At 35.7% G+C, this 14435-nt stretch overlaps 1 protein-coding gene across 4 annotated transcripts in view; it reads left to right on the top strand.

Moving 5' to 3' along the window:
• ITGA4 (integrin subunit alpha 4) overlaps nucleotides 1-14435 on the top strand; it is an 81061-nt gene that overhangs the window by 29445 nt on the left and 37181 nt on the right. For all 4 annotated transcript variants that reach the window (XM_074009553.1, XM_005573626.5, XM_074009554.1 and 1 more), the window contains 5 exons: nucleotides 5442-5536; nucleotides 6853-6943; nucleotides 7508-7553; nucleotides 7918-8072; nucleotides 10755-10909. In XM_074009553.1, coding sequence (XP_073865654.1) covers nucleotides 5442-5536; nucleotides 6853-6943; nucleotides 7508-7553; nucleotides 7918-8072; nucleotides 10755-10909 — 542 coding nt within the window. The remainder of the gene's footprint in view (nucleotides 1-5441; nucleotides 5537-6852; nucleotides 6944-7507; nucleotides 7554-7917; nucleotides 8073-10754; nucleotides 10910-14435) is intronic.

Consider the following 14435-nt stretch of genomic DNA (forward strand, 5'->3'; position numbering starts at 1 on the left):
GTGTAACTATGTTATACAAGTATTACTGTTCTGGATTTTTTGTTTACTATTTTAAAACTGAAAGAGAAAAAATATATGTATATACTTTTGGTTATTATGATTACACATAATATTTTAATAAAACATGTATGGAGGAGAGCCTCTCTGTACCCCACCCATCACTAGCTTCCCCCTACTTCCCTTACCCTACCAGAACCCCAGGTTGGGCACTGGCTCATTTTCACAAATAACCTCATCCTGGACAGGGGTGAGGGAAGGTGTTGTGGGTATTTTGTTTAATTGGAGCTGTAAGAGGGATCATGTCTTGTTTTATGCCCTTCCTAGAAAGGGGGCGGGACACCTGGTTTGCACTCCTGTATTGGCCATTGCTGCCGTCACTCATCACATTGAGTTCACATCCCTTGAGAGTTTGTATACATTCAGGTCAGCACTGCTCCTATGCAGCCATCCAGTGTCAGAAAAGCAACTCACTGATAACTGATCTCTCCATTCAGAAGTGTGCAGTTTTAATGTACAGCAATAAGAAACTGTTATTTTATTATCTTTATTAAAAGTCTGATTTGATTAAAAACAAAAAATTTTATTATGTTTGATGTTACATCTCATAAGTAACCAGCAATTCTGTGATATTTATTGAACATTTATTTTGGGTCAGATGTACCATATCAGGTACAGACTATATACCATAATAAATGAAAATGAAGAAAATAGTGGCACCCTTTTTTATAGTTCTACAATCAAGTAGAAAATAAAAGTAATACTTGAAAACATAAGCCTTATTTAGTGGCAAATTTAAGGGTTCTACCTAATAAAGACCTGCGGATAAAACCATGTTTATGCATTTTGATATGTCATGTGTGTTGTATAGACAACCCAATTCTTTCTTTTAAAAACACAAAATCACTGTTTAGTAAAACACTTTGTTTATGATTTTTCTGTCTTGTTTTAGTTGGCACATTTAAGGAAGACCACTATTACCCTTTTGAATGTGAAAAATATATGTATGTACACATAGAAATTATTTTTGTGGCATCAAAATGTCAATGACAAATTTGAATTATCATTATCGTTATAGTTAGAGCTGTAAAACTGTCATGAGCAATAGGCAAATTCCCTTATTAGAATTACTCTAGTACCTGGGAAAAGCTCAAGTAATTTTCTAGTGATGTGAAGGACAGACAGAGAGTATTCTGTCAATGAGACTTAGGAAGAGGACTTCGGAGGGGACTTTCAGGGGACAGTGCAGTCTCTTAGTTTGTATAGGAGACCCTGGGCTTCACATAACTCTTGTTTCGCTAAAAACCCTCAGCACTCCACTCCTAAAGGTAATACCTTTATATCTGGGAGGTTATTATGCAAATGATTTTTTAAAGTATTTCTGCATATTTTTGTGCTATTTATAATGCCTTTTATAATTCACAGCATATTTACATTTAGTGGCTACATTAACACTTCAGTGAGTGTTTATAATGCCATATATCTTTTTCTACTTGGTCCAGTTCTTTTTTTTTTTTTTTCCTTTTTTTGAACCAGAGTCTTGCTCTTGTCGCCCAGGCTGGAGTGCAGTGGTGTGATCTTGCCTCACTGCAACTCTGCCTTCCGGGTTCACGCCATTCTCCTCCCTCAGCCTCCCGAGTAACTGGGACTACAGGCACCTGCCACCATGCCTGCTGGTTAATTTTTTTGTGTTTTTAGTAGAGACAGAGTTTCCCTGTGTTAACCAGAATAGTCTCGACCTCCTGACCTCGTGATCCGCCCGCCTTGGCCTCCCAAAGTGCTGGGATTACAGGCATGAGCCACCGTGCCCCCGGTCCTCCAGTTCTAATTTTATCTTCTATTTTGCCCATAAGTAGGCATTTTCTATATTTTAGATATTAGCAAGACCATTGCTGATGTGGAAACAGGGTGAGTGTGTCCTATTCCACCATGTCTGCCTGCATGAGACAGCAGGAATTTACAAGTTCTTTTTCTTTATGTGTTTCTTTATTACTTTGCCCCATCTTGTCTTATTTTATTTTTCTGGAGTGAATGGGTAAAGATACATTGTGTTCATGGCAAGAAGTGTAGGATTATGTAGAAAGAGACTCCAATATTGGATGCAAATCACACTTAATGTCTTTATTATGCAAATTTTTGTGGTACTTTGTGTAGCAAAACCTAAGTTATCTTGGCATTTGTCATATCACTTTTCAGTTGTTCTCAAACGGAAAAAAAAAAATCAGACTCTATTTCCTGTGTCCTTAGAAAAGCAACACAAGCCATTTTCTAAAAAGATGACCAATTGATTTGGCAAAAGTTTAGTGTAAAACTCCTCAAAAGCATGAAAAAATTGGTCAGACTAATATATCTGACATGACCAACAGCAGATAGCATTTTTTATTTCATATGTAAAATAGACTTGACAAGACCGCTATTTATTGGTTTAGTTTCTTTTTTCACCTTGAGCCTTATTATCTGACTTTTAGACAATATGTTTGAATATTTTTAGAGCAGAACCATAAGTTCTACAATTGTAAATTACAAGCTGTACTATTACTTTGTGTGCACCTGAAATATTGATATATCATCAAATCATTAAGTGAGCACTTCTGTTTTATTTGTTTATAGAGTACAAGTGCCATTTTGTTACATGTATCGATTACATAGTGATCAAGTCAGAGCTTGTGGGTATCCATCATCCAAATAACATACATTTTTACCCATTAAGTAATTTCTCATCATCCACCCCCCACAACCCCTTTCCTTTCTGAGTCTTCATTGTCTATCATTCTACTTTATACATCCATGTGAACACATTTTTAAAGCACTGATTTATGAGTTAAGAGCATGTGTTATTTTACTTTCTGTGCCTGGCTAGTTTCACTTAAGATAATGACACCCCCCACCAGTTCCATCCCTGTTGCTGCAGAATACATGATTTCCTTTTTTTTAATGGCTGAATAGTATTCGTGTGTGTGTGTGTGTGTGTGTGTGTGTGTGAGAGAGAGAGAGAGAGAGAGAGAGAGAGAACCTCTTTGACACAGAACAGGAATCAGTATTAGGAAGGGAAATTTGGGGGTATGACCTCTGTTGTTAATGAGTTCATAGAGCATGGCAATAGCACAGGCTCTGGAGCCAGGCTGCAGGGTTTAAATCCCAGCTCCATGACATCCTGGCTCTGTCACCTTGAGCAAGTTATACCCTGTGCCTCAGTTTCCTCATCTGTAAAATTGGAGTCAGAGTATTTATTTAATATGGTGGTTGTGAGAGTTACTTGGGTAAATGTGCAGGAAGCCCATATCACAGTACCTACATTGTAAACATAAGTGTTGGCCGACACTAATGCTAATAATTTTGATTTATATTAAAAGAATGAAAATGTTCAGATAAGAAGTAAAAGCAATCGTTAAATACCGGTGTTCTGTATATTGTGTCCCAAATTAAGTTGCATAGGCTTGGAAAACATTTATATATATTTCAAAATGTATCTTTCTCATTTGAATAATGATAGCTAGAACTTTATTATATAACAGATCCAGGTGTAATCCAGGAAGTAAGAGTTTGAATCTATATATGTGATAGCCAAAGATTGAAGTGTCCTCTGTATGGAAAAAAATTTATTTGGACCTTTTAAATATTTTGGCTGAAAAGGCTCATCAGTATTTTTCCTAAATATTTGCCGTAATCTAGATCACTCTTGCTAATAACAGATACTGTAAGAATTACATATTACCACTTCACGAACAAGGCTTGTTATTTTTTTCATGTGTTAAGAATCAATGTATAGCAAATTCTACAGCTTTAACCACAGTGGTGGAAGTATAAACCCAGCCCTGATTAAAGAAATTGCTGTCTTCCATTCAATGGCTATAAGATACTTTTCTCCACTCCTTCTTTTCACGTCCCTCTTTTCCTCCTCCTCTCTTTCTCTTCCTTCCAATTCTTGCTCCTCTGTTCCTGTATGTATATATTCTGCACAAATCTGACTCCAGTTATTCCAAATGAGTTGCCATTCTTCACATGTGCCATGCCGCCTGTTGCTTCCCTGCCCTTGCACAGGCTTTTCCCTATCTCTAAATTGCATTTCCCCTTTTCTTCACTTGGCTATGACCTATGGATACTTTAATCTTATCTTGGGCATCATCTTCTATGAAAAGCCTTCCCTAATTTCCACCACTTCCTCCTCACATGCTATGTTATTAGTCTATTCTTACTTGCCATTCCTCCCCACTAAACAATGAGTTTCCTTCTGTGGTACTGCCCTGTTTTGCCAGCTCCTGGCAAATGCCTGGAATATAATAGGTGCTCACTAGCTGTCCAATGAATGAATAAATGAATGGGCATGTTTGCATATGAAAGTTTGAAAAACTTCATACAAGTCAAAAGAGGCTAGCCTTAGTATGTATAAACAAAGTAAATATAGGTGTCTACCATTTCTTTTTAACTGAAACTAGAAAAGCTTTTGCATTTTTACAATTTTACATTGTTTAGCATGGAGTTATACATCAAAGATATGTTTATCTTCATTGAAATAGTAGCCAAAAATTACCACTGTTTATAAAAAGGTTTTCAGTTTGATGGTAATAAGTCATATCATGAAGACAAACTACTTTAGGTTTCTATTAAAGTAATAAAAAGCCATTGCATATAAATAAATATGTAGATAAATAGACAATACTTGGTAAAATAATGAAATGCTCTTGCAACTGTAGAATATTATTTTTCTCCTTTGTACTATATATTTACTCAGGTTTTCTTATGTTAGTTGATCAGACCTTTTTTTTCCCTTGGTATCATAGTCTGACATAATTATATACAGAAAGGTGATATAATCATTATTTTACAGAACAAATCCTTTTTCTGAAATCCTGTGTGTATGTGTGTGCAGATATCTCTAACAGATACCTTAATCATTTTCATTGGAATAGGAATTAAGTTAAGAGTCATTTTGCAAATAAGGTAAGTCTGGGCTCCCAAAGTAAAAATTCTTATGATCAAAATATTCATAGATTATGAGAAGTTATTACATGCGAGGCACTGCTGTAAGCACTTTACAGAAGTTATATCCTTTTATGCTGAGAGTGTTTTTTATTATGATCCCATTATATAAGTGAGAGAATTGAAACACAGATTAAGAAATGGACCCAGCCTAGCATGGCAGTGCCCAGTGGCAGAGCTTGGATCAGACCCCAGTGGTCTGTCTGTAGAGCCCATGCCCTAATCATTTTGTTAGATTGCCTCTCAGATGCTTCCACTCTGCTTTCTTCCATGTACAAACTATTGTGTGCAATCCTGTATATGATGATGATCGTATTTTATTTTTTTCTGTCTGAGGAAGACTGTTATTTTTCATAAAAGAGAGTTTTCTTACGTGATATGAATTAAGGTTCATTAGGTTAGTTTTCGAAGTTGCATTCTTTGTATCAAGAATTTATTTTTCCACTGTTTAAATTCTTGGATAGATGTTGCTATTGGAGCTCCACAAGAAGATGACTTGCAAGGTGCTATTTATATTTACAATGGCCGTGCAGATGGGGTCTCATCAGCCTTCTCGCAGGTAAGATACTATTCTATTTCCAAAAGAAGCATTGGTTATAATGCGTATCCTTAAAACTTCCAGGGTTATGTGGACTTTTTTTTTCTTAATTTTCTCTTTCAAATACTTCACACTTCATTTCACCGTTTACTTACAGTGACAAATGATCTTATTTTAAGGGATTAATAATTCTTCAAACTCCCTTTTTCCATAAATAAGAGTTGTAGTTCATTTCCACCCTAGCTTATCTATTGACCATTAAATATTTGTCTTTGTATTTCATTAAATTTTATTCCGAGGTAGTATCCATATGATTCTAAAATATGCCCATTTGGATTTGATTAACTGTGTCTTCGCCTTGTGGCTAGAGCTCCATATTTCATGAAGATTGCACAGGGAGATCAAACACACATATGATACTCTGGGTTTCTTTCACTGTTGAGTAGTAAGATGACAGCACTTTAATCATGTCTCAGAATCTTACTCTGACTTCACTTGTGTATGTTGAAAAATCATGGCATTTCAGTGCCTAGAAAAAAAATGACATTCATATGCAGAGAAGAAAAGTTTTTTCCTTGATATTTGCATGGAAATATTAGCTGGCAGTTATTTTTGATTAGGCAAAAATGAGCAAATGGTTCTCTGTAATTGACATAAAAGAAATGTATTTGCCTAGTAAACAAAAATAGTAATTTTCTTAGTATGACTATCAGCTTAATATTTATAAACCTGTATGTGAACATGAAATTAGACATGTGGAATAGAAAGTACATATCTGGCTAGGATTGTTCTTGTTAAAAAGCCGGCTTTTATCAAAAGCCTCAGTCATAGGCTCCACTAAGTGATTATAGACATCTTGTTTTCCAAATTACTTATTTAATTGTTCATGTTGGGAAAGGAAGTAAATATAGAGCCTGAAGAGACCTAAGGAAGCCAGGCATGGTGGTGTGCACCTGTAATCTCAGCTACTCAGGAAGCTGAGCTGGGAAGACTGCTTGAACCCAGGAGTTCCAGGCCAGGCCAGGTGCCATAGTGAGACCCCTATCTCTGAAAAGACTTGAGAGGGAGTCAGGACTATTTTAGAAAATCTGTACAACATAATTTTCCCTTTGCTCACAAAGTAAAGTAAATTTTTTTAGTCACAAAATAAATGTCGTCTGTTCATTTCAAGCTGGAAAATTTGTCACTCTTGGAAGTATTTGATTTAACTAAAATGCAACGTTGTTAGTAGATGTGCCAAGGCATGCCTGGGAAAGCTCATTATTTAGCTAAATCATTGCTTCTCTGGTATATTAGTATTCAAAAACTACTTCCCACTCAACTTTCCTATTTTTCAGAGAATCGAAGGACTTCAGATCAGCAAATCGTTAAGTATGTTTGGACAGTCTATATCAGGACAAATTGATGCAGATAATAATGGATATGTAGGTGAGTAATTAGTTTATCATAGTTTATAAATTGGAATAAGCTCTATTATAGATATTGCTTTATAGTGAAGTACATAATACTGGTATGAAAGACTTCATCTTACTGATAATTTTTTTATTCATTTTTAAAGTTCTCCTTAATTCAAGGATGGGCCTAAAATGATCAAGTAATTCCTCAGCTTAACAGTGTTAGCTACTCAATGTTATAGTCTGTGTTTTTGAAAAAATGAAAGCACTCATGAAAATCAAATAGATAATGAGGAAAAGAAAGAAAACTTATTTAGAAAGGAAATTTGAATGTTTCTAGTCCAAAAATTGAATTTTGTTTTAGTAAACTTCTTTTTACCATAAAGTTTATGATATATCATAATGGGATGACTGTTATACATGAGTAGATTCAGAGAAAAGAGAAATGAATTGTAAGATGTTAGCATATAGTCTCTAATTTTCTACAAGTAGTGTTTTTAGGTAGTCAAAGGTGATACGCAGTTCAGTACTTATGGCTGAAAAGTAATTCTCTTTGACTAATGATGATCATTAATCTGTGGTTTTTTTTATCCTCCAGATGTAGCAGTTGGTGCTTTTCGGTCTGATTCTGCTGTGTTGCTAAGGTAAGATTGATATATTTCACTGCTTAATGGCAATTTGGTTTAATTGTAAATGATGGGAGGCAGTGTTTAAAATCAGCAGTGGTAGTGACCTCATGATACTCTTTTGGTATTCCGAAGTTTAATTATTGCACTTTAGGGTATTTTTTTCACCTTACAGAGATATAATTAAATCATCAAAGTCAATATTTTTGGACATTTAAATAAAAAGTTATTTTTCCCTGTGCACAGAAATGTAATTAGTATGTACACACATAATAAGGAAGACTCATGAAATTACTTGGTCAATGTAAACTGACAAAACAAATACACTTCTTAAGGAAAAATAATTCTGTAATTAACATTGCTAATTTTATTTCCTTCTCAGGACAAGACCTGTAGTCATTGTTGAAGCTTCTTTAAGCCACCCTGAGTCAGTAAATAGAACGAAATTTGACTGTGTTGAAAATGGATGGCCTTCTGTGTGCATGGATCTAACACTTTGTTTCTCATATAAGGGCAAGGAAGTTCCAGGTTACATTGGTGAGTATGCCTTACAAAATTAATCCTTCATGGGGTGCGGTTCTTTCATTAATCCCACAGTCCTGTTTGGAGCCCTCACCGGTTTTCACCATGGAGATCTTTAGAGCAGGGGCGAGAAACTGCCTGATGCATACTTTTCCTCTCCATCGTCCAGATTCTTGCATTGTTCTAACTAATGAGTTGGGCACATTAGAAGGCTGTAGTTGTTTAGAGATTATGAGAAGCAAAGGACATAGTATCTCTTGCTATGTTAGTTTAAGGTAAACCAACTGAGCTTAACCCGTGAAATCTCTTTCTTCATATTTTATCCAATTTCAATAATTGAAGAAAGCCAAGTATGGTGGCTCATGTCTGTAATCTCAGCACTTTAGGTGGCTGAGGCTTGAGCCCAGGAGGTCCAGGCTACAGCGAGCTATGATCACACCACTGCATTCCAGCCTGAGCAATGGAATGAGACCCTGTCTCAAAAAAATAATAATCATAAAAATATTTTAAAAATTGAAGAAGCTAGACCTGATTCTATCTTATATAAATAATATGCCCGTTAACAATTTACTGCGACTACAAGCTCCTAAGAACCATACGCATTTCCCTATGTATAGACAACTCTCAATTATCTGCTCTGGAGAACGTATCATTGATACAGCTCATCCAAAATCATGGTGGCGAATTCCAAATCATGTATATGTGACTTTATAAGCATTTTTGCTAGCAGATTAATGTTCCTAATTGTTTTATTTAGGCTAATATGAAAATAACTACTAGTGAAACTAGCCTGTGGTAGGAGAAGAGCATATCTGGGCATATCATTTAGAGATTAATAATTCACAATATTTATGATCCTCTATTAGGACCTGTCAAGAGTTTATTGTATTCATGACCCTGCAGGCTGCTGTTATCTAAACAGCGTGAAGGGCCCACATACTTATTAAATAATACCATGGATATGTAATAGATGTCTCAGTATGCATTAGGTACACAATGAGCCTGTACCTGAAAGGTACACAATGACTCTGATATCTCTGCTTTAGATCAGACTTATTTTTAATAGTGCCCTGGAAAAGTCATGGCCAGAGCTACAGTAATAAGAGGGTGGGCAAGCCTTCATCTAGTTATTGATTTGAAAATGGCAGTTTGAGAACCTGACCACACAGTAAATTACACATTAACACAGACAAGCTGATGGATAATCTGAAAGACACACACTGAGTAGATGGGGCACTTTCCTTTTATGTAAAACCAGTGTTTTCTCTACTAACAATTCCATTGTGACCAGATATTTTTAAAAATAGTTGAAGACAAACATATGAAACACATAAATAATCATCACATTATTAGAGAAACATATCTTAGAATTATCACAAAATGACTCCCAGGAGAAATAATTCACATGGCAAGCACGTTTAATAAAACCAGGACATTTTGACTCTTACTAGTAGTGGATTATTTTTCACCTCATTTTCATTTACTCTTTTTCTTAACTCAGGACAATGAACTTGTAGATAGCTATTTCGGTTGCAGTGCTATTTCTCTGAGGTATTGAATCTCAGTTATAATTTTGAAATCCAATTGACTTGGACTTCATTATTTTCCAACTAAAAAGATGACTGAAGGATTTATTTGAAATGTATAAAGAATAATATAGATTTTATGCTTGTTTCCTTGAAATAAGTAGGTAAAATTCTTCTAGAAGTGTAAGTTACTCCTAAAATATAAATGAACATGTCAAGAATTACATAAATTCTTTAAACTATCACATATGAATTATTGCTTCTATATAATGAGTGACACCTCAGAAGAATATTATATTTAGCTTGCATGGCAAAGAACCCATTTAGATTCGTGAAATGGGTCTCACTTTCTTGGTAAGATCTGGCTGGGAAGTTTTTGTTTGCTTTTAACAGTTCTTTCTCTTCTTTTCTTTTTTTTTTTTTTTAATAATTTGGAGATCTTCATGAGCAGATGAATATTTACTATGTCAGATTTGAAATAAACCCTGCCAAACCGCTAGAATATTTATTGAGAGAATTTTTTTAAAAATTGCACAAATTAACACTGGAAGGTCAAACTAGAAACCAATAACATGTAGAGGAAGGACAGATAATCAGGGCATAAGACTGGAAAGATGACATTTTTAAGAAAACCGTATACATAGATTTGACTTAATCATGTGTTCACTTCGTGTATAAAAAATAAAAAGCCTTCAGATCAAACAAATCTAAAATTTAAAAAAAGTCATATATAAAATTAGTCATATAACCACATAAGATAGAATTTTTCCAAGTAACATTTGAGCAAAGCGCTGTGTCTATACTTTCTTAGTCAATGTTCTGAGGAAAAAATGACTCCAAAGGAATCTGAACCATTATGCAAGACTTTTATTAGCAACAATGTTTACATTTTTATATATAGGAGGTTTAAGCAAATAACTAAAGATTTTAGTGTTAATAGAAATCTAGAGGAAAGTTCATAAATCTTTATTTATAAAAGCAATTTGTAAAATTTGTATTTTTAATTGTTCCCTCTTTCATATTTCAGGTTAGTCTTTAAAAAGCTGTTTAATAAAGAGAATTCCAGATATTATTTCCAGTAATCTATATAACTTTGACTATTAGCACTTCAAAAATAACAATAGATGTATTTCAGTAAATAGATTAACTGCGATTCTCTATATTTTTGCAGTTTTGTTTTATAACATGAGTTTGGATGTGAACAGAAAGACAGAGTCTCCACCAAGATTCTATTTTTCTTCTAATGGAACTTCTGACGTGATTACAGGAAGCATACAAGTGTCCAGCGGAGTAGCTAACTGTAGAACACATCAAGCATTTATGCGGGTAATGTAAGCTATTTTTTATTAATGAATATGTGAACTTCAATGTTGTTGATAGAGAGCAACTTATCGTATTGGTGTCTTTTTATAAAACGTAGATAAAAGCAACTGTTACCCCTCCTAAACTATGACCTTGTTGCTCCAGTTAAAGTATTAGACAGTCTCAACCCAAGTAATTCAGAGTCCTCTTATTGTATCATCCTTTTTCACGTTTATCACATTTGACCTCATCATTTGAAAACACTTGCCTTTTCCTTTCTAAAATTTCATTTTTCCTATCCCTTTTATCTACTTGCCTAGAAATACACATCTTCAGTAGCTCAACTGAACCTCAAATCTTTTCCATGGTACGTTTTTTGGGGTGGGTCAGGGGAGGCGGGGAAGTTAGTTTGTTTTTCATAGGACTCCAGTGAAGCAGAATACAACATGGCTGCTTTTGGATTATGTCTTTGTCTCCGTGCCAGCTTTGTCAGTGATGTCAGTGGGAACTCGCGCAGTTGTAGCATGGTGGGGATCATCTGTGGGCCAGGACGACAGCTCTCATGATGGTTTGGGGTATGTCCTGCCAAAGCACAGTCGATTTCATGTTTCTTTTATTAAAACACTCATTCCCAAACTGATCATCGCACTCCTCACATTGGTCAAATTTTATCATATGAAGCCGTGCCAGGTCTTTTTCATTAGGGAACAGTGTACTTCATCAGAAAATCTATTGTCACAAAAAGCCAAACTATTCCCAGGAGCCCTTTCTGGGATTTCAAATAGTAGCTTCAGCTTAGGGCTTAATTTTCCCTTAGATACTTATTCCAAGCAAATGTAAGCAAGCATCATCAAGACTTCAATACACTATTAAATGCTAAGAGCAATAATCCCCATGCTATTTCCTCATTTCCCTTAACAGTTTTTATTGTTGTACTAGAATAAAGCTATTAGATGGTTCAGAGCCAAAAGTATAGAATATTAATGTAACTATCATTTATATGGTAGGAACTAAAGAGGTTCTTTTTTTCATGCTTCATAGATGTCGTTTTACTTACCTTAGTCAATTGTAGAGACAAATATTGAGATCGTTTTAAAGGCAATAAAAGGGCCAACATTAGATGTTCACAAAGAAACATGTTGTGTTAAAAATTTGCAAAAGTGATCTGGTTTATTTAGTCCTGTGTTTCTTGGCATCGTTCCTATAAATAAGGGATCATCAAAATTGTACACCTTTTTTGGAGCAAATTTGTAGCAGAAATGATTAGCAAAGGTAAGTGTTTTGTTGCATGTATATTTGTAGTGTTACCATGGTTTTGATGGTAGCAGGATTCAGCTATTGCCTTTGTACCATATTGTAAATATTAAATGATAGCACTTACTGCTGGGATTGTACATGGCAAACACAACTAATAACAGAGCTCTAACTCTAGAGCCAGTATTCTTAACCAGTACATGTTCTGTGTTACAAGAAAGATAGAGGTCTATAATGAAATTTTAGAAAGCCATTTTTTTTTTTTTTTAAGATGGAGTCTTGGTCTGTTGCCAAGGCTGACTTTTTAAAAATGATCATTTCCTTCAGTATCTTTTTCTCTTCCTAAATTACCTTGCTTGTGTTTGGAACACTTTTAAAACTCATATAGAAAGGCAAAAAGTTACTCCAACCCTCTCCTTTGTAACAAACCCACACAGAAGATAAGAACCATAGTTGCAGCTACCCTGAACTTGAGTTCTGTCAAGGAGCTGTAGCTGTTACTTAAGAAGGTGTAGGAATGTAATGAGTGTATTTCCCACCTCCACCAGGGTGATAGCCCAAGGAATTAGGAAACATTAACACTCTTAAGTTTCTACAGTCTGAAAGCATAAGACAGCAATCTGAATTCTTCCATCTTCCTAATACTAGAAAAGAAGATGCATAGCGGTTGGGATGCCTGGGTTGTTCCTGTGTTCCATAAAACACATCTGGTACCATGGTACCAGGAGTGGGAGTGTTAACATATGTATCTATTTTGTCTCTGCATTCCTTACAATGAAATGAAGTGACATTTGTTAATTATATACTCCGCCCACAATCCCCACTTGTCAGAGGACTCCCTGCCTGCCTGTTGGTTGGACATGCTTTACTCGTATAGTTGTCCCTACTGGCCATTCACTCAATTAATTTGATATTTATTGAGTGCTTACATTGTGTCAAATTCTGTATATACCAGTGAATGGGACATATAAAGATTATTACCCTCATGGAACTTATAGTCTACTTGGGTGAGACAAAAAAAAAAGATAAAAATATACATTTTATAGTATTTTGGAAGATACGGGTGATGAAAAAAGGAGGGCAGAGTATAGAAATGTGCAGTGCTGGAGAAGGAGTGAAATGTACAATTTTAAACAGGATACTCAGAGTAGGCTTCATTCAGAAAGTGACAGCTGAGCAAAGACGTGAAGGAAGTAAGGAAGTTGCCCATGTAGATATCTAGGGCAGTTGTTCTTAGTTTTAGGGTGTAATAGCAACACCTGTAGGGCTTCTGAAAACACAAATTGCTGGCCGCATCTAGAATCCCTGATTTAGTAGGTCTGCAGAAAGGCCTGAGAATTTGCATTTCTGCAAAGTTCCCAGGGGACCCATCCTTTGAGAACACCTGGTTCAGAAGAAGAGTATTCCAGTGAGAAAAGCTGAGTCAAAGGCCTGAAGAATGTACCTGGTTATTTTAAAGAACAATAGGGAGGCAAGGATGGCTAGAAATGTAAGCAAAGGGAAGAATGGTGGAAGGAGAGATTATGCAAAACCTGTGGCTTTTTCTCTGAGAGAAAGGTGGATCTATAACAGCATTTTGTCAGAGAAGTCACATGATCTAACATAGGTATACAAAGGAACACTCTAGCTGCTGTGTTGTGAATAGAGTAGGAGATAAAGAGTTGACACATGGAGAAGAGGCTACTGTGGTAACACAGGTGAGAGATGGTTCCAACAAAAGTGGTGGCAGTGGATATGGTGAGAAGTAGTCGAAGTCAATTTGCTGACAGACTGGATGTCTGGCATCTGAGAAAGAGGCTCTATGATGACTCCAGGGTCTTTAGCCTGAGCCACTTGGAGAATGTAGTTTTCATCAATTGAGACAATATTTCAGGAGAACACCTTTTGAGTGGAAAATTCTAGAGTTCAGTCATGGGCCTGCTAGCTAGAGAGACCTATTTTAAGTGTAAATATCAACTAAGCCTTTGTATATACTCATCTTGAGTTGAGGACAGGCAGAGAACAGGAAAGGTAACTGAATATATCTTTGGCATATGGATGGTATTTAAAATCATATTAAGATGGCTGAGATCAGAAGAGGGTCAGTGTCTGCACTCTGGGCCCCTACAACATGAAGAGGTTGGCAAGAAGAGGCCCACAAGGGAGATAAGAAGGTCCAATCAGTAAGAAAGGAAGAAAATCAACAGTGTTTGGCATCCTGGAAGTGAAGTGAATAAAGCCAAAGGGGAAAGCATGATGATGTTTTCTATACGGCAGCTTGATCGAGTAAGACGAGGGCTGAAAACTCGCCATTGGA

Source organism: Macaca fascicularis, chromosome 12 (genome assembly GCF_037993035.2).
Source record: "Macaca fascicularis isolate 582-1 chromosome 12, T2T-MFA8v1.1".
NCBI classification, from domain to species: domain Eukaryota; kingdom Metazoa; phylum Chordata; class Mammalia; order Primates; family Cercopithecidae; genus Macaca; species Macaca fascicularis.